This window comes from Limanda limanda, chromosome 16 (genome assembly GCF_963576545.1).
Source record: "Limanda limanda chromosome 16, fLimLim1.1, whole genome shotgun sequence".
Taxonomy (NCBI): Eukaryota; Metazoa; Chordata; class Actinopteri; order Pleuronectiformes; family Pleuronectidae; genus Limanda; species Limanda limanda.
The window spans coordinates 23431162-23450460 of NC_083651.1; the positions used below are offsets into that span (position 1 = coordinate 23431162).

General features: G+C 42.0%; 1 protein-coding gene across 2 annotated transcripts in view; it reads left to right on the forward strand.

Annotated features, from left to right (window-relative positions):
* The window catches only part of LOC133021483 (partitioning defective 3 homolog B-like), a 199548-nt gene that overhangs the window by 90871 nt on the left and 89378 nt on the right, over positions 1–19299 (forward strand). For both annotated transcript variants that reach the window (XM_061088344.1, XM_061088345.1), the window contains exons 15-18: positions 206–359; positions 4108–4210; positions 4610–4818; positions 7590–7634. In XM_061088344.1, coding sequence (XP_060944327.1) covers positions 206–359; positions 4108–4210; positions 4610–4818; positions 7590–7634 — 511 coding nt within the window. The remainder of the gene's footprint in view (positions 1–205; positions 360–4107; positions 4211–4609; positions 4819–7589; positions 7635–19299) is intronic.

Genomic DNA, 19299 nt, shown 5'->3' on the forward strand with positions numbered 1-19299 from the left:
ATTCATTTTTAAAAGCTGAATAACAGAAACATTGTTTTTTACCAAACTATTAAACAATGTTTTTGAGCACATTTGCAAGTTATTTCTTCTTCATCACTGTTTTGATTGTAGGCTGCCAAACCCTAATCTGTCCGTATGACTTATGTTTTAAAAGTGTCATCAAATCTTGTTGTTCTTGTCCCCCCCCCCACTCTCTGTTATTTAGGAGCAACTCGGCGTGTCACCCAATCGCTCCTTCGACGGCTCCTCTGGTGTGTCGGGGGTGATGAGACCGGTGAACGGTCAGACAGGATTGGTCAATCATTCCAACGGCCCCATCCACCCCCCCCTTGTGACAAACACTCTCTATGGGTCTAATGGTGAGTGAAGTGTTTGCAGACACTCGCAGTCGTGACATTTGAATTGCTTTCAGACATATAAGCTGAAGTATGTGAGTATGTTAATGTCTGAGTCCATTTTCTTCAGTTATTTTCTATTTTCTAACTTTTCCTGCCAGCTCCCCAGTAAAATGTCAGAGTGAGCCAATGGGAGAATACAAAAATCACTGCGAGCGAGAGGGCTACACATTTTTTTATTTATTTAATTAAATAATTCCTTTTATTTGTTCATTTTGAATATTCATTTATCCATTGCCCTAAGTTCCAAAAAAAAACAGTAGCAAGTTTGAATACACTGATCTACATTGATAATCTTGATTCAAATATATATATATAGAATGTCCAAATAATAAAAATAAATAAACTCATCTAGAACATGATCCTACCCTGACTTCTATCTTCTCATTTTTCTGCTGTATTATTTTCCTTTAAACAGCCTCAGATGTGGGCTGGTCCTTTGCCATAGGTTAAGTAAAGAACTACAAACGTACAATCAGGGACAATGTCTCTAAACTAAAAACTAAAAACAACACCTAAACAAAACTGCTTCTTCAGTTCCATACGATTCTGCTCTTGTTGTTCTTCCTTCATTCTCTTTCCTCCTCTCTCTCGCTCTCTCTCTTTATTTGTTTAATGTGCTTCTCAAGGTTATTGTGTTTGTGTACTATCTCTGGGTTCAGCCTGTTATTAAGGGTTATTTTAAAACGTGTGCCTCATATGGCTCTTCTTCACAAACCCTATCCTCTTATATCATCTGTATGTGTGTAGCCTGTGTGTTGTTTACTTGGTTGTGTTATCCTCAGTGTTGATATCTGCCTCTGTGCATACCTGTTAAAATGTGTGTTTGTGAATGCTTGTTATTGAATGATACTTCTATGACTATTGTGTGTGTGTGTGTGTGTGTGTGTGTGTGTGTGTGTGTGTGTGTGTGTTTGTGTGCTTGTGTGTGTGTGTGTGTGTTGATTCAGGTTTATTTGGCCACTATCAAACAGTGTTGCTTTCCGTTTGTTTACACTGAATCCGGTAAACAGCTTTGACCTTGAATACACTTTGCTGTTCAAATTCAGCAATGGTGTAATTTGCATACCCACATCAGTGTGTGTTACCCAGGTTAAGTGTGTGCCTGTGTACAGTAGGAACATTCCTCTGGCCCTGAGAGTCGTTGCCAGTGTTTTACTCCCCTAATGAACTATTTCACTGGCTGAGTCCATTTAAATTTGGAATTGAAGTCCAAATTAAAAGGAAGAGATCTTTTTCAGTGCTTCGGCACAAGCATAAATTGATTTTAATTATTCCCTACATATGTATTTATGCAGATGTTTTAGTTTTGCATTTTAGATCTTTCTCTTTATCTCTTATCCGTCTCTGCATCTTATTACTTTTGCAACCACGAGATCTTGCTCTCGCTGACTTTTCGCCTCCTTACTTTGCACTTGGCTTGTTTGTATTCTCTCTCTGCAAAGAGTTCATCAATTTGAAAGCTAAAAAATGAAATGATATCATTAGATGTATTCAAGCTTATGCTGTTATGCAGTATTCCATATTGTTTTTTATTTAAGTTCATTCAGGTTGGATTCTGGCGATGGGGATCTAACACAGTTTAAACTCACTAAAGGAGAACTGGTTTTACACGTGAAGATCTGTTTCACTCATCATGGTTATTTCAAGTCAGCCTCTGAAAACAGTTGTAGAATGTTGTTGAAAGTCTTCTGTGGCTCTGGAGAAGCTCTGTACTCAAAAGCCATTTTCAGACATGAACTAAAAAATTTGCCTTTCACGTAAGAAGAATTCAGCAGACGATTCTCCGCTCATACAGGAACATCTCCGGAGTGTTCACGCGCAGCAGGCAGTGGCAGGACATGACAAATTAAATTCCATTGTGGAGATCATGTGTTTTTGGTTAAAAGCACATCGACACCAGCGCTGCCGCTCATCACCTTAACCTCTCAAATCAAGTTGACATGTGTGCATGTCTTTTTCCTGAAGTTACCCGGAGTTCAGTTCTATAGACTTCATTAAAATACTGTTTCACAGGGTGCAGAATTTATAAATGAAATCCTTGTTTGGTGTTTTAGCTTTGGAGAGAAAGGGTGGAGGCACACTGCAGACAAACACAGACAACAGGGAGACAGCAGGAAGGAAAAGTTGAGTGCGATAGAAGAAGATTCATATATCTGCTAGTGGAGCAAACTCCTATTGATCTATCATCCACACCACAAATGCCTTTTTCACTTCAAATAGTGTGAGTCAGGGAGAGCAGATCCGTGTGTGTGTGGAGAAAGAAGAATGTGTTTTTGACAGTTCAGCTGATTAAGGTGCTTGGCAGTGAGGAGGAGGGAGGAAGTTAAGAAAAAAGAGAAGCGGCTGCAAAACTGAGTGGGAGATAAAATGATTTATGGGAGATCTGAAAGGAGAGATAAATGACAGCCCAAATATCAGAAGATTACAAGAATGGGAGCAGAAGAAAAATAAAGCAGGTGATTAGTGAGGAGGGAGCGTGAGAGGGAGGGATGGAGATGAGAGGAGGCGATATCTTCAGATGCTGCCGCCCCCCCCCCCCCCCCCTGCCTGCCTGCCCCAGACATCTCAGCTTTCAGTCACACATGTGTGGATGCAAGCACGTAGAGGACACACAGTGAGTTGTGTGCAATAAGGCCAGTGTGTGTGTCGCTCGGCACCTTCTCACTCTGAGAAGTGATGACTGTATGTAAATCCTGCGCAGGTTTATTGTGAGTCTTTGTATGAAGTTGTCATAAACTCGTTTATCAAGCCGCCTATCACTGCTCTGCATCTGCAGCCTCTTCTGCAGATGTAGAGCAGCTGCATTGACTGTGAGCTTCTCTCCCTCTTTAGGTTTCTCTTATACGTCTCCTCATCCAGCTGCTTATCTCCTCCCTGTTGAACTCTGTCTCTCATCCTTCACTCCCTCTAGTTATCATTCTGCAGACTCTTTGTCACTGAAGTGTTCATATGAGTTTGGATGTCTACTCTCTAGTGCTGCTAATATTCTCCTTATTGCTGGTGGCTTGTTTTCTCATCATTTGTAGAGTAGGAATACTTTAACAACCAACCTGCTTCAGGTCTTGTTTACATTGGAATCCAGTCAACGTGAATAGTCAGTGTGGAACGGTATTATTTCTGAAACGTCATTATGTCAGAGATTGTTTTAGATTCTAAATATTTTAAAACATTTAATTTCACAAGTTCATCAGGTTCACAGCGTAATCTGTAAAGTGGGTAATTGTGTCAGTTTGTGTAGTAAGGAGTTCTGACCCACAGATTCAGGACAGAATGGCTGCAGTGTTTTTCTTCATCCAAATTATTGTCACCATCCGTCTGTTTCCAGGTCATATCTCTCTCTCTCTCTAGATCTTCACCTTTGCTAAATCGCGATGCAGTATACTTATATAAAACTTTTCAGCTGTGTCATGTTCTGTCCATAGGAAGCCCAGGGTTACTAAGGCCAGCCAATAAGAGAGCTAGAACAGAGCAGTTCTCCTGAACAGAGCGAGTGTCTCTTAAGATGCTCATCAGTGTCTCACTAGATTTAGACGGACGTGCGTTGTGCAGAATGATTGTCTGCTAATGAATGTTCAGAACATGTGTAGCATATTGATGAGCAGTGGAGAAACAGTCATGCAGGTGTCTCTGGATGTTTAAATGTCAATTATTGTTATTTACTGTAAACAATAAGGATTGAATATGACCTCAGCTGTGTTTTTCTTTTCAGTGACCAATGGGAGTTATTCTCACATGGACGAGGAGGACGAGGGGGAGCTGTACGGACACGAGGAGTTTGTGAGCTCTCCACAACACTCGTACCTACAGGAATGGTTTGTGTTAGTGTGTGTTTTGTTGAGAAAAGTTGGCAAACAGAGTGCTTTAGAAATTAATGATGTACAGGGATTATACACAAAACAAACAATGACTCATCTTTTTCGCCAAATGCGTTATTTCTATATGTTGTTGTTCTTGGGAAAATGCAAGGAAATATAAGTAATGTACTATATACATTTTGAAACTTTGTGTTTTAATGAGTGTTTTTACAGTAAGTGTTTGAACACATTGAATGAATACATTAAAAATAAAAAAGTTCTACTTCATTATCATTAAAATACAATCTCAAGAACTGGAAAGTAAACAAATAAGACGGAATAAGCTGAGTGTTTTTTTTTGTCAAGACTCGACCAACAGCAAATTAATGTAATGTCTGTATCATCCATTTGCTCCAGGGGAAACTCTCACATCTCGAGCCAGGCTCAGCCCCAGACTCCCAGCAAGAACCAGATCCAGAACCAGAACCAGAGCCAGAACCAGAGCCTGAACCAGAGCCTGAACCAGAGCCTGAACCAGAGCCAGAACCAGAGCCAGCGACAGTTCCAGCACGTTAAGGCCTCCAAGAGCATGGACCTGGGTACGACTCAGAACCAGCAGCAAACTGGTGGGGTGATATTTTCCTTTTTATCTGCTCTGCATGGAGGCTGCACGCATCTTATCCTCACAATGATTTAAGTAATCTGATGCTGATGCATGGCTGCTGCACCAATGGCCTCATGCAGACTGACAGACACACAGGCACAGCTACGCATGTAGGTGGGGAAACAATCTGCCTGTTGCATGAGTTTTTTTTATTGTTCAACTCTCTATATGGTATAATTCACACATTGAAGTCTGAACTGTGTTAATATTTGAACCATATGCCAGAAATTCAACCCTTTTGCTTAATCAAAAAATAGCTTTGTATTGCAGAGTATGAATGATGTAAATGACAGATGACACAGAGGACGTATAAGTTGAGAGCGAGCGTGAGTCTGTGGGAGAAAGTGATTGTTGTTTTGCCTTGTAGGGACATTTTTTGCGTCTACAAGATCCTCATTGATCTCAGTGTGCTCCTGTAGGACAGACTAAGGATCCCTTCTGTCTCTGCCTGTAGAGAATAAGGTTTATATTCCTTAATAGACTACTTCACCTTATCTTCAATTATGGGGAAGTGAAAGTAAATCCTTGAATCAGATGTTCCTTCATCAGTCGTACTTGACATTGGTCTTGAATCTAATTCATTATGGTCTTAACAAGGTCTTAAGAAATTAACTTGCTGAAACCGGCAGGAACCCTGTGTCACCATTTATGTAACAAGAATTGAAATTAGTTCCATTATGGCCGTTAATTATGCTAAACCAGTTCAGGAAGGCGTCTTTCTGAGGCCGCCGGAATTCCACTGTCCCCCCCCCCCCCCCTGTCATCTTCTCACCTGTGGCTCTTTGATAACTGATATTTGGATGCAAGGCTTTGGTGACATTTCGGTGATTGTTCGGAAGTCGGCTTTGGAAATATGTGTCTGTGTGTAGTTATGGCTGTGCTCATGTGTAATGTGACAGTGGATTCAGAAGCACAACAAAAGCTTATTGTTTCAAATGTCACTTTCCTCGGTCCTCCTCCTTAAGCTGGCTCGACTGCCAGCTCTGTGTGTGTATGTGTGTGTGTCTGTGCATGTGTGTGTGTGTGAGAGACAGAGAGAGAATGAGACAAAAGAGCAGGAGATGATTTGAATAACATATACATCCAATTCCACGAGTCTAACAGACTATAGAGCTGTACATCACCTCCTTTGTACTTGTATGTACTTGATTAACACCCAATATGTGACAAAGTCATGTGAAGTTAATTTAGGTTTGCGTGGATGTCAGGGCGTGATTTCATTGTCAAACTGTCAAGCAGCAGTAATAACAGCTTATTAAAAGATGTTGTTTTTTCCCCCTACTGACTGAAGGGGAACAGGATTTACGTGAAATTATGAAGATGTAATATATCCAGAGAAACAGTTTAGAGAGGAGAACCTCCATCTTTGAGGATACGTTTATTTCCAGGTCCCTTTTTTCTCTTATAGCTCAGGTGCCCTGTTACTGTTTTCAAACCCCCAGCACTTATTGTCTGTAAATACAGCTGATAATTAACCTTATTTTAAGAAAGTTGTATCACTTCCTTTCTAGTACTGCTTGGGTGAACATCCACAACATGTAGTTTAGCTGCTGTGTTTGTGTAAAGGAGAAAACTAAAATAAAAATAAACATAGACTGCATTCTCAGCATTTCATTTGTGGGTCAGTTACATAATTATTATTTTTTAAATCTGTCCTGATTTCATTTTCCACCACAGCCCAATTAAACAAGACAAATAATTAAAATAAGATAAAAGGATCGGTTCCAAATTGTGAACTCTCTGCCCTGGTTCTCACTGGTTCTCACTGGTTTTCTCTCAGGTTCATGACAGCATACAGTTAGAAGAACTACATGTTTTTTTAACTACATCAAATACATATCTTGATTTTGATTCTAATGACATCCCTGTGTGTTCTGAGATGCCTCTGTGTGCATCACACATGCGGCTTCTACAGATCTGCTGAAGTCGGCACACGTGCACACAAACTATTGGGCTGCTGAAGTAGTTATATTGATTCACCACAGACTTGTGACATCAGTAACACACACAAGACTAGAATTACACTTTAGGCTTGGTTTACATTAGAAAAAGTATTTGCAGGGAGAAGCCATGTTACTGCTTGGTTTTTGTGGTCTGTGTGTGTGTGTGCGTATTTGGCAAAGTGCTACCAGTCAATGTGTTCCTTGTTGGCACTGGGTGTCTTTGTGGCTTTAGAAGTGAGTGAAAACAAAAGGAGGAATGGGGAACTTAACAAGGAGTAAAGGAGGTAAAGAGGGAGAAGAACACATCTGGATGGGATGAGTGTAACTAAAGTAAAAGTGAACATGTGGAAGAACAGACATGAGTGTAAAGGGCGGGGGGTGAAGGAGACATACTGAGGAGGAAAAGAGAAATGGGACGAGTCAGGCAGAGGAGGGAGGGTGAATGACAAATGGAGTGAGGGAGAAGGGAGGAAGGGAAATGACTTCAGTAGCAGTGAAGCTGACTTTACCGTCACAGGGAAAAAGAGCAGCTCCTGTGGCATCTTGTAAAGTGAGACAGAAAGAATGATAGTGTGTTGGAGAATGAGAGAATGATGCAGACAGAGGGAGGGAGGAGGGAGAATTGCAATGAGATTAAAAAAGTTTTATAGTGGGTAAACACTTTGTACACTTGCACCGCTGGCAAGAAATGGAAAATGTAGAAGGCCAGAAGAAGAGAGTATTTCAAACAGCAGTGGAAAGTGTCTGCATGTCCATATATGTCCATTTCAACATGTTCCTTTTTTTTCAGTGGCAGATGAGAGCAACGTAGGATCTCTGGTCGGAAGCACTGCAGGTGAGTCAAACACATTTACACCTCTGCACCTGCACATTATCAAACTGAAGTGACACAGAGACACGGTGGAAACACAGTCACACACATTTTAATGAATTGCTGCTTGATTATCAAAAGAAGATTGACAGACGGATGCGAGCAAAGCGCCCATAGCGAAAAATCAGGGCGCTTTCACTCCTACTCTGTTTGGTCGGGAGCCTCTGATGTTTCAGTTTAGTCCAAACTAAAAGCGCTGGTGTGAAAGATTCCTCGGAGAACGGTCCTGAACCGAGTCCGACACAAAGAGACGGTCTCGGTCCAGATCAAACTGAACCACGATCTGGTTTGTTATTTGGACTTTTGGACCAATAGTGACTTTATTAAATACTAGGAGAAGAAAAAGAAGAGGAAGAAGAAGAGACGCAAAAAGGAGGAGGAGATATTTAATTGTAATTTGGTCTGAGGAAGAATGCATAAAAATCCAAAGACTAATACCCGTCAAATTGACAACATGCTGAGGAGAGAGGCAGGCTGTCTACAACCCAATCAATGTATAGGTAGACGCAGCCAGTGTAGGTGATGCTAACAGCGCTCTCTAAATTACAAACCAAAACTTACTGATTCAACAATAAACTATGAGAACTTGGTCCAGACTTTTTAGCTTTAAAAACTGATCTGAACAAAGTGGTTCAACGTGAAGACGACAAGAGATGACGTGTATATTATACGTGTTTATGTTTGCGCAAAATTTCCAATCAGAATGAACTGCTCCAATGATGAGTGGCCCTACTGACTTCTGCTTTTCAAACACAATAATACAAGACAAATGTGTAAACAAAGAAAAAGCGGATGCAGCATATACAGACGCACACATTATTTTGGTTTATTATAGATACAAAGAGTTCTCTGTCTTCTTTTCCATTTCCTTAATTATTTCTGTTATGTAATCAAAACAAATGCTGCTGCTGCTTCACTCCACGAGTTCATCACAGTGTCTGAAGTGACTGCCACGTTCCCCTCCTTCCCTCATCCCTCTCTCCACCTCCATTTGCATAGCACTTGACTTGTTCCTCTTGCATTCTGCCTCCTATGTACACTCGGCTTCTCTGCCTCAATAGAAACCTCCCCTCCATTTGTCTGAAGTGCAGATGAAAGTGAGATGTGTGGAGAGAATCGAGAGGGGCCAGACTATGACCACTTCTTACAGATATGCAAACACAAGCTTGTTTTTAAAGCCAGGAGAGAAAAGATCAAATCAGAGAAGACACACTCATCTGAAAGGGAAAAGCACTAGTGTAGGGCTGCCACTAACGACTATTTTTCTATTGACTAATCGGACGACTATTTTATCGATTAGTCGATTAATCTAAACGACTAATTTTCCTCCAAAAAAATCAAATTGACCATTCATTTCAATTAATTTTATTTTGACAACAACAAACTGTATGTCATCGTATAATGCAGCACAAAACAAAATGTAAAGAAAGGATCAAATATTAAAGTGCAAAACTGTAGGTTTAAACTAGCAACTCCAACGTGATAAAAATAAATAAAAAAGAGGGCATATAAGTTAAGTCAGCAGTGCAACTCAAAAAGATATCAAAGTTTCTATTTAACCCCTTATCAAAATAAAAAAGTTAGGTCTGCATATTAAACAAAGTGCAACATTTTTAAAGTATAAGAAACAATGGTGTCCAGCTCAAAATCAAACTCAAACGTTAGTTAGACATGTGTGTTGTAAGGTAAGAATGTCAGCATGTCCACATGTTCTGGACTCAGTCTAGCGGCCCCCCCCCCCGCGCGAACGGAGCTTTCCCTCAGCGGGCGCCGTAGCTGAGGTGACTCGAGTAGGACCCGACCCGCGCCGGGCCGCCGTCCGCACCTGCGACGGACACCGCCCCGCGGTCCAAGTGAAAGGAAGCCCCCGCACCAGCGACGCCGTGAGGCGCCGTGGACGAGGACCCCCCCCCCCCCCCAAAAAAAAAAAACAACAACTTGAGGCGGGCCGCACACCGAGCCTCCGGCTGCGTGGAGGGGAGGGCGCCGGGGCGACTGCTGCCGCAGCATGTATAGTCTATGGCGGCATGTGCCCAGCGGTTTAAAAAAAAAAATGCGTCGACGCACTTTATACGCGTCGGCGCATTTTCAGCGTCGACGTAATCGATGACGTCGACGAATCGCGGCAGCCCTACACTAGTGCAAGGAAATGTTTGAAATGTTTTATATTAAACTTGTTCATTTGCACTTTTCCTTGAAGTCTCCTACGTTTCATTTGTAGTTGGATGTAAGAGCACTTTACGTCTGTCCACTCTATGTCGGCCTGTCAATGTATCCTTGTCGTCTAGTCCAGCCTTGTTCCACAATCTTTGTTGCCTTGTATGCACGGTGGTGGAATCGACTTTTATCTACTAGGTCCATAAACAAGCAAGCAAGACAACATAATGTGAAAAGAAAAGAATAAACATAACTTGTCCCCTCTTGGAAAACAGGAGTAGGTCATATGAGAACCCCAGATTGTTGCTACTGGTTAAACAAATTATACAATTAATTAGGTGTCTGTTTGGTTCCTGGTCAGCAGGATTACTGCCGTGACATTGCAATGGTAGCATAACATTTTTCCACATTTTTGTCAATTGCTCAGTAAATATTACATGGAACTTGGACCCATCAGTACATGTCCCCTTGCATATTCAATTCAAGCAATTGTTAGTCAGTGTGCAGACTTTGCACTTCTCACTTTCATGCTGCTCTCAGAAGTAAAATATTTCACTTCATTTTTTGTTGAAGACATCTGCAGGCAGTTATGGACCAGTACGAATGAATATGAGGCAGTTCTCCCATAAGACTCTGAGTTCACTTTGTCTTCTCCCCTCTGCTCTCAAGTGGTGAATTTACTAAACCGGTCTAAACTGAATACATACCTGATAAGTAGGGATGGGTATCGTTTGGTTTTTATCCGATACCGGTTCCTAACCGATACTTTTAAAACGATACCGGTGCCTAAACGGTGCCTGAACCGATACTTTTTTCAAAAAAGTGCACAAAACGATGCTTGACCAAGAAAGGCTTTTTTTATTGCCAAATATATTAAATGTTTAAAGTAGATTATAAATATAAATAAATACAAAACCCTTTTTAACTTAAAACTATGAATAACATACGAACTGTTAACAAAAGTTTACACTATACTTAAATAAATAAAAATAAATACAAAACACACACACTCTGACTCGTGACTCTGACTCCGGTGCCTGAGCCAAATGAAGACTGAGGGTCGCTTTTCCATCACTCAGAGACCCCCGTGTCTCCGCGGTTGGGGATGTCGCAGACAGGCTTCGGCCCCCCGCCTTCGTCCCCCTAAAATGCGGACGCTTTTATGAAACATTTCTCGGCGTGGTCTTCGTTCCTCCCGCCCCGAGCCTTTCCAAGCCGACCCGGAGCCGGTCGCGGCGCACCGCCAAGGAGGAAATGCGCCCGGCGGAGGGGAGAGGTCCCGCGAGGAGATCCTCCCCCCCCACCACCTGCACGGAAGCCCTGACGCACGCGGGGCGCGGGCAGCGCGGAGACAAGAGTCTGTCCACGGGCAGCCGCGGCCGACATCCGTGTAGGAAGGAGCGGAAGTGTGAGGAGGCGGGACGAGCGGAGACCTCAGGCTTTGATTGGCTCAGGTACCGAAATGAGGCACCGAAATCTCCGTTGCATTTCGGTCCGGGTAGGTATCGGTTGTATTGGAACCGGTTCCATATTGGAACCGGTTCTCGGTACCCAACCCTACTGATAAGTGCCTTAGATCATCAAGCAAAGGTCTCCTGACTATACCCAGAATAAAAACTCTTTTTTATATCACTATTATTTTAAATCAACATTATTATACCTATACATTTTCTAATGCCTTCTTAGCTTGTTTATTTTAAGTTATTTATGTTTTTATCATTATCTTATTTAGGTTCTTATCTTGTCTTTTAGGTACCTGCCATATATGATTTTTCTTATTTTTTGTTTTTATTTTAAGTTGAGTTCTTGGGGCACATGCAGATAATAATCTGGATCTGATGGACCTGTGTGGGATTGTCTGGCCTGAGCGGAGGGATGCACTCTAGAGAATGCTGTTTCAGTTCCTGTAGTTTCTGACAGAGGATTATCACGGAAAGAGGATCTGTATCTTGACTTCTTGAATTTCATCATTCTGAATGTCTGTTTCCATATTTACGGTAGGTTGATCCTAAGAGAACCAGCATCCTCTGAGCCAGAACCTCCGTGTCTGGGAAGTTCAACTCCCTAACAGATGATTGAAATGTCAGTAATGGCACCGACATGAAGTGCTGTACCTGCAGTGCATCAGACCACAAGTCTATGAGCTGCACATCAAGTTGTACATCACTGGGGACACTGTCGACATTGCATGTAAAAGGAGATTGTGAGCTTCTTTCGATTCCTCTGCTTCAAAGTGTTCAAATCGCCTGGAAAACTCATCATGCCACGGCTTCGACACGGGAGCGTATCAGTTAAGTTGATCAGCAGATGGAGTCTTTTTCCTTTGGAGTGGAAAGGTGTATGTGTTCCACTCGTCAAGAGAGACGCAGCTGCTGCCTCTTCATGAAGGGCCTTGACTCGAATGTGTATCTCATGTACAAAGAGACTCTCTCCTCGCTGCTCGGTATTCGGTTGGTTCATGAGAGCAGTTACAGCGGTGGCTTACGCCAAATCACCCAACCAGTGTGAACTGCTTGGTTCAGGGATGTTCTTTCCTCTCATCTAACACGACTCCCGAATCTCTGATTTCAGGCCACACAATGTTTTAAAGCCCAGTCTGAGACATCTGACAGTGTAGTGAGCCCACATCAGCTTGTTCAGGCTCCTCCAACAGATTGCCTGTGATTTACCGCTGCTGTCTCAATGAAGTTTACAACTGTAGTAACAGCATCAACCACATGTTTTATTTCCAATAGCCACTTTCTTTGCGCCTCCTGATAAACAAGTCAAAAGGATTAGTTTCTGCTCGGTGTTAATCTCAGTCACTTCATCTTGAAAAGGCATTTTTCTCTGTTAAATCAGAACAGCCGGGAGTCAGAACGCCAACCGTCTTTTCCCCACTGCAATCCAAACTACTACAGGCACGTATTTACATCCACAAATAAATCGTTACCAGTTGTTGGCCCGTTCGTCGATTTCAAGGAAGCCAGTTTGTTCACATTTTCAAAGACTTTGCTTTTCCCTTTTATTAAATCAGTAGCTGGGCTGTGTCACGCACATCGGAGCTCCAGAGCCAAGAAGGAGACATGTCTGTAGTTCCTGTTGGAGAGAGTCGTCTCCAGCCTGGTTATTATCAGAGTCTTGCTACTTTTCCAAGTTTATTGAGCTAATTCTTTACTCCTGTTTTGTCCTTCCTTCGTTGTATGAAGCATTGTAAAAAAAAAAGCACACAGCATAAACACCAGCAACATACTCTGAAAATCTTTCTGATTGTCAGGTTTTATCAACAGTGTCAAAATCTTTGTGGCCATTTTTTTTCTTCTCTCTGGAGCCTTTAAAACAGAAAGATTTTGAATATTTATCAGTTGCCTTCAGGTGTCAAATGATTCTACTGTCTTTTGGATTCCAGCACCTGCAGAGCACAAAGTTTATTGAATCTCATAAAGTCAATTTGAGAAACCAAGCTTATAATTTGGGACGTCACGGAACATGTTAGCGAGACCAGGAGGTTTAAAGTCTCGATCGTCTCTATAGGGCCACAAGATTAGATGGTAATTAGCTCATTTTCAGGTCTAGTGAATTTTCAGCGAGGCTGTTCAGCCAGTTGTTTTATTTTCCACTATCCAGGACATTTGCTGCAGAATAGTTTATACGTTTCAACCTGTCCTGTAATTAAATTTTTTATTGACTGAAATCAAAGGAGACAAAAAAACGCAATTGGAGTGAGTTCTGGTATTTGGTTTCATTAAGGGTTAGGTTATCAGTGAATCTGGAATAAAATAATACGTGAAAGTGTTTTTAATCTGGTTTCAAACCTTGTAGAAATATGCCTGTTGAATGTCCAGCAAAGCCTTTAAGTCTTTTACCTCAGTTGTTTTATCACTAAAGCTTGTTTATACATTCCCTGTACCTGTTGCTCGACTACGTGTCTCCTGTTTTATAATGCCACGTAGCCCAGAGAGTTGTTAAAGAGAGTGTGTGCCTGGCAAGAATGACCTTTTTGCTGCCAACCCATTTTTCCTTCGCTCTAATGTATTTTTTATAACCAAAAATGCTTCCAACAGCTCTGCGCTGGGACGTCAGACAGCTGCATGGATTTCTGTGAGAGAGGCGAGTGCGGGGTTGGGTCTCGGGAAGTGAGCCGCTTTAAAGACAATGACTTCTGGGAAGACTGTTGTTCACTTCCAGCAACCGTCCTTTTTTTTCTCCACACCCCAAGAAACCACTGGGCAACTTCACCACAGCTACACACACACACGCACAACTATTACTGTTAATATAATGTTATGGTAATGGAAAGTCTCCATCGTCCTGTGGAAAAAATTAGCCTTACAAGATGTCGTATTGCATTATACATTTTCAGAATCTTGAGATGCAAAGTGATGGAAATAGGAGATCAAATAAACAAGACTTGATTGTGTGTGTGCGTGTGTGTGTGTGTCTGTGGTCAGACGAACCTCACGTTTCTGCGGTGGCGCAGAGAAAGAGGAGCCCGATCGTTCCAATAATAAATCAAATCATCTGTGGAGGGGAAATGTGAAAGGCTGTGACAGAAAGGGTTGCTTCAAATTAAATTCCTGGTAGAAATCATCAATGTCACAATGAAACGCTCGCGACGTGAACAGCGTCACGGGGGAAGAAATAAAGCAGGAACAGAATATATCTGTGTGTGTGTTTTATAAGTGTAACTGTGTAACTGTAGTGTGAAATAGGACAGTACAGTCAAACACACACACTCACACACATTCATAAACTGCTGACAGGACGTAAAATGAATGGTTGCAGCTGTGTTTCCTTCACCACGATTTCCTTTGGTGATTGGGACAGCCGGGATCTCTCAGTGTGTGTGTGTGTCTGTGTGTGTGTGTGTCTTACAATCAGTGCAGAGGAGATGTTTCCTTGTGAAAATAAATGGTGATCAATGAATATCTAAAGGAGATGAGGATCTCTGTGTGTGTGTGTGTGTGTGTGTGTCAATAGCCTCAGTTTGGCACTTTAAAAATAAATTGTGCGACAGAGGGTCTTTTTGTGGAATTATTGCCATCTGTCTATACTTGTGAGGACGCACTTCAAACATATCAAAGTAGAAAATACTCAATCGTCAGATCGCTTTTATACTTTTATTGTAGTTTTAATGTCTTTTTATTGCCTAATGTTTGTCCCTCTATCCCTGACCAGCTCTCGCTTTGCTGTCTCTGTCTCTCTTTCACTCTCTTTCTTGCCAACGCCATTCAGGCTTAGAGACAAACAGGCAGAGGAGCTTAGAACATGAATGTGTGTCAGTGTGTGTGTGTGTGTGTCAGTGTGTGTGTACGTCAGGGGGCCAGTGCGATGCTGAGGGAGACTGGCGCAGTCCATTGTCTGAATCTCTCCCTGGTGGAACTTTGACTTTGACAACAGTCACACACTGACAAGCTCTGCCAAACCCGCGTCTTTAGAGGGACACATCTCTCTCTATCCCCTTCTGTCTCCTCCCTGTGATTTCCTCCTCATTCCTCTCTTCATCCCCCTCTTTTTCTCGTTATAATTTTTTCTTTATGGGATTTCTCAGTGTTTCATTGTTTCCTCGTCTCTGTGGCTCCTGCAGACTTTGCTGTGGAATTAACCTGAAAGCCACCTTGTTAGGCTGATGTGGATTGATGGATTAATTTGTCACAAGGAGAGCAGCACATCTCTGAGTGTGTGTGTGTGTGTGTGTGTGTGTTTAAACGCTCCCCAATGCCACCACGCATTAGCTCTTTACAACTGTTCTTAGATGCAGGATTCAAACAGCTGAACTAAGCAATCTCATTGCTTTGTGTGTAAATGTGAGCAGGTGCTCGATCTTAAACACCATTTTTCCTTGTGTGTGTGTGTGTGTGTGTGTTTGTGTGGTTTTTCTGCCTGTCATCTCTGTTTAGCACAAACTGGTTGTCTCTGTCTCTGTGTGCATCCTCTTGGCTGCCTCGCTGTATATTGAATGGCCTTTGACCCCCCCACCCCCCCTTCCATCTCCTCCTGTAAGCCAATAAAGGTGAGCAGTAATCAGGAGATGGTCAGCGCTGTCGTTTCTTGCTAGTGCAGCTCTTCATCTCAATCAGCCTCTGCACACCGATCACTGACATTTGCCGCACTGTACATCGCATGATGCTCGTGAGAGTGCAGCAAAAAGAGAGGGCGGCCATTTGTCTTGTGTTGTGGACACAACCGGTACACTCCTGCAGATTGTGTGTGTGTGTGTGTGTGAGTTGAAGAGTGAACAATCTTGGTTGTACACAGCAGAGATACAGCTGATACAGTGCATCAGAAATGAATGCTACATTTCTGACCACAAAATAATAAAAGTGCAGTATATTTTTTTCTGGTTTATTTAGTTTTTAAGCACCAGATGTGGACGTTTGAGCTATTATTGTGTAATTGCTGTTAACCACTGAGTTGTAGAAGTAGGATGTCATTGATCCCCAGTTTGCAGATAAAAAAAAGACACGTGCAAGTCAGCAGTATTGATTGTTTGGTCATTGAGTCTGATTTGACTTTTCTCAGATACTTCTGAACTTGTGTTTTCTGACTAAATACACTTAAGCTAAAATGTAACGGGGTTTGACAAAAATATGAATTGTAGTGATGTGATTTTGTGTGTCTGTTCAGGTGTTGGAAGTTATGTCAAAACCGTTACACAACTCACGAATGGTGAAAGCAAATGAAGAGAAAAAACATTTAAGTGACAGATGTCGGGAGTCAGTTCTGGTCCATTATACTTGGATGTGGTGGTTCCTGTGGAGACCAGTCCATCATGCTACATCGAAGTTATCATCTCTCAGTATTTCCTTTTTTAAATGGTTGCTGTTCAGTGCTGCAGCAGCTGCATCAAGCAAAGAACCAGTAAATACTGACCTGAGACACAAGATTGAGTATGATGTCACATGTGTTTTACTGTTTTTACTGTGCCCATTCAATTAATATGAAGCCCTGTGGGATAGCAAAACCTCATTTCACCATCTGGGAGATTAACACACACATTATATAAAAAGAAAATGTTGCTTGCTTGATGGATCTTCCCTCTGCAGCCTGAGATATCTCACAGCACATAACACGCACACACACAGGCACAACACAATCTACCTGGTACCAGCATTCACAGGTTGAGGAAGACATAATTAAGAATACATGCTCACACTGAAGATCCATGACATTGCAGGTAGAATTTGTGTAATACAATGTATTAAAGAAATAAGTCAGCATATGTCCTGCAGACACGGTCGCACAAAAGGAATGTCCTCACACTGCTGTTGTCTACACAGCACAGTACATCCTTCTATAATCGCTGGGTTGGGTGGTGAAGTATTTGTGTTGTGATGTGCTCTATAACTCTGGTTCGAAAAATCGGGGCAACGCCCGCTGATGGGAAAGTGAGTGTCGAGGAATTTGTGACTTAATACATCTTCTGGCTTCTCTCATATTGTCTATGACGTATAATAAGCCTGACCAATGTTCTGTCTCACTTGTGGCTGAGAGATTTGGATAATGTGTTATGTTTTGTGTCTGGAGGTATCATCGTGTGCCTTCCAGTTTGCCAACAGTCCCCTTGTAAAACCACATTTAAATTCACTTAAGGTTTTTATTTGGATGCACTCCAAATTGCACACACTCATGGATATTGTTCCCTTAATTATAATACGATTTTTTCCATCAAGACCCATATCATACTCTCTTGAAATCTATGAAAATTAGAAATGCCTTTTCTCACTTTTAAAAAAAAAAAAAAAAATGTTCCTGGATCTTCCCCTTTGTCCCGATGAACGGTAACATTGAATGGGTTTCTCTCTTGGCCCATGTCCCATCCTTCCACAGGGTATTTATTGTGTAATCCTGTTGACAAGCAAACAAACAAACAAACACATGGACAAGGGAACAAACATCTCCCTTGGCTGAAGTAATAATGACGATCCTGACCTAGACTTGTTATCCGCTCCCTTTAATTCTTCAGTTTCACTTGAAGCTTTGTTTCCTCCAACAACAGATCTGTGTTAAAATAAAGACATACTGTATATTCAAGTAAGAACAACTGAGGCTCATTAACTTGATCCGTATATCCACCAGTGTGAGTGCCAACAAGAAGATCAGCCATTTTTTATCAAACAAACACATGTTTTCTTCATCTGTGAGAGAAGTTGAATATTCATCTTACCGAAAACCTGTTTCTTGGGCTGCACGATGATGTAAAGAACCACAGAGCTGAAGTCGCTCCATCTCTTTACTGGTTCTCTCACCGTCTGTGTCTCCACATTCTGCTGCTAAGCCACTGCTTGGTGTGAATTTGACTTTGAAAGTAGCCCGTTGCCTTCCTGCCAACAGAATAGCCTTGGGATAGCTTGGCGCGCTCTCTCGTTGTGTTTGGCTTTTAATTTTTAATTTCTCTCTGTCTCCCTCTTGTTGTCCCTCCTCTCATCTTTCGTTCAGCACACTTGCTCTTCTTTGTTTGTCTCTTTCTGTTCGACTCCTTTCCAATGTCTGTTTTTCTCTTCCCCCCCCCCCCCCCCCCCCACTCACACTCTCGTATCCTTTCCCTCAGACCACTGTTGTATAGCTTGTCATCTCTTCACTCTCTCTCTCTCTCTCTCTCTCTCTCTCTCTCTCTCTCTCTCTCTCTCTCTCTCTCTCTCTCTCTCTCTCTCTCTCTCTCTCTCTAAAAGCAGCTTAATTCTATCATCTTACACTTGGACGGCAGTAATTACATTTATGACACAAATCCTGCTACTCACAGCAAAATGCTTTGTGTGTAAGAGACCAAGTGTGTGTTTGTGTGTATGTTTTGGTATGTGGATGCCTGCTCATCACCCAGTTTGTGTGCCCATGTGTGTGTCTGTGTGTGTGTATCCGTGTGTGTGTGGTTCATTGCCTGATAACCCAAACAGCACTAAGCTATTTTAACATTGTTTATATCGTCCTTCTATCCAACCCTCTGCAATCAGATGAGTTTGGACTCAGAGGCCACAGACTGAGTTATACTGATTATAGTTGTCCTCAAACTTAGTCGATCAACCAACTGGAGAATGAACCTCTATATTTGCACCTAGCATTGACAAGAACAACTCAAGGATCATGTTGAATACATCATCCCACACTGATCTGTACAAACCTGGGCGTGTCTTTTTCTGGATTAGGAATTTATTGTCAGATGCCTTTTTAACTTTGATGCTGCTTGTGTTTTGAGAATGTTGTTGGCAACTGCAGCCATGTTGGCGTGAGGAGTTTCAGGAGTGTGAATAAAAGGAATAATACATTAGAAATCCCGGACGATTCATGTAGAGTTTATTCATGCTTTTCGTGGCCTTGGCTCAAAAGTTACTGGCAGCTCTAATCCCCGGTCCTTTGAGTTTTCAAGCAGTGGATTAGCTATTGAAATGGACATATATAACTCTTTAGAACTCTTTAGAACTCTTTACAGCTGAGGTTGCAGACTCCAAGTGACGTCATTGGCGAAAGATTGCAGCGACCATGCGACAAAAAAAAG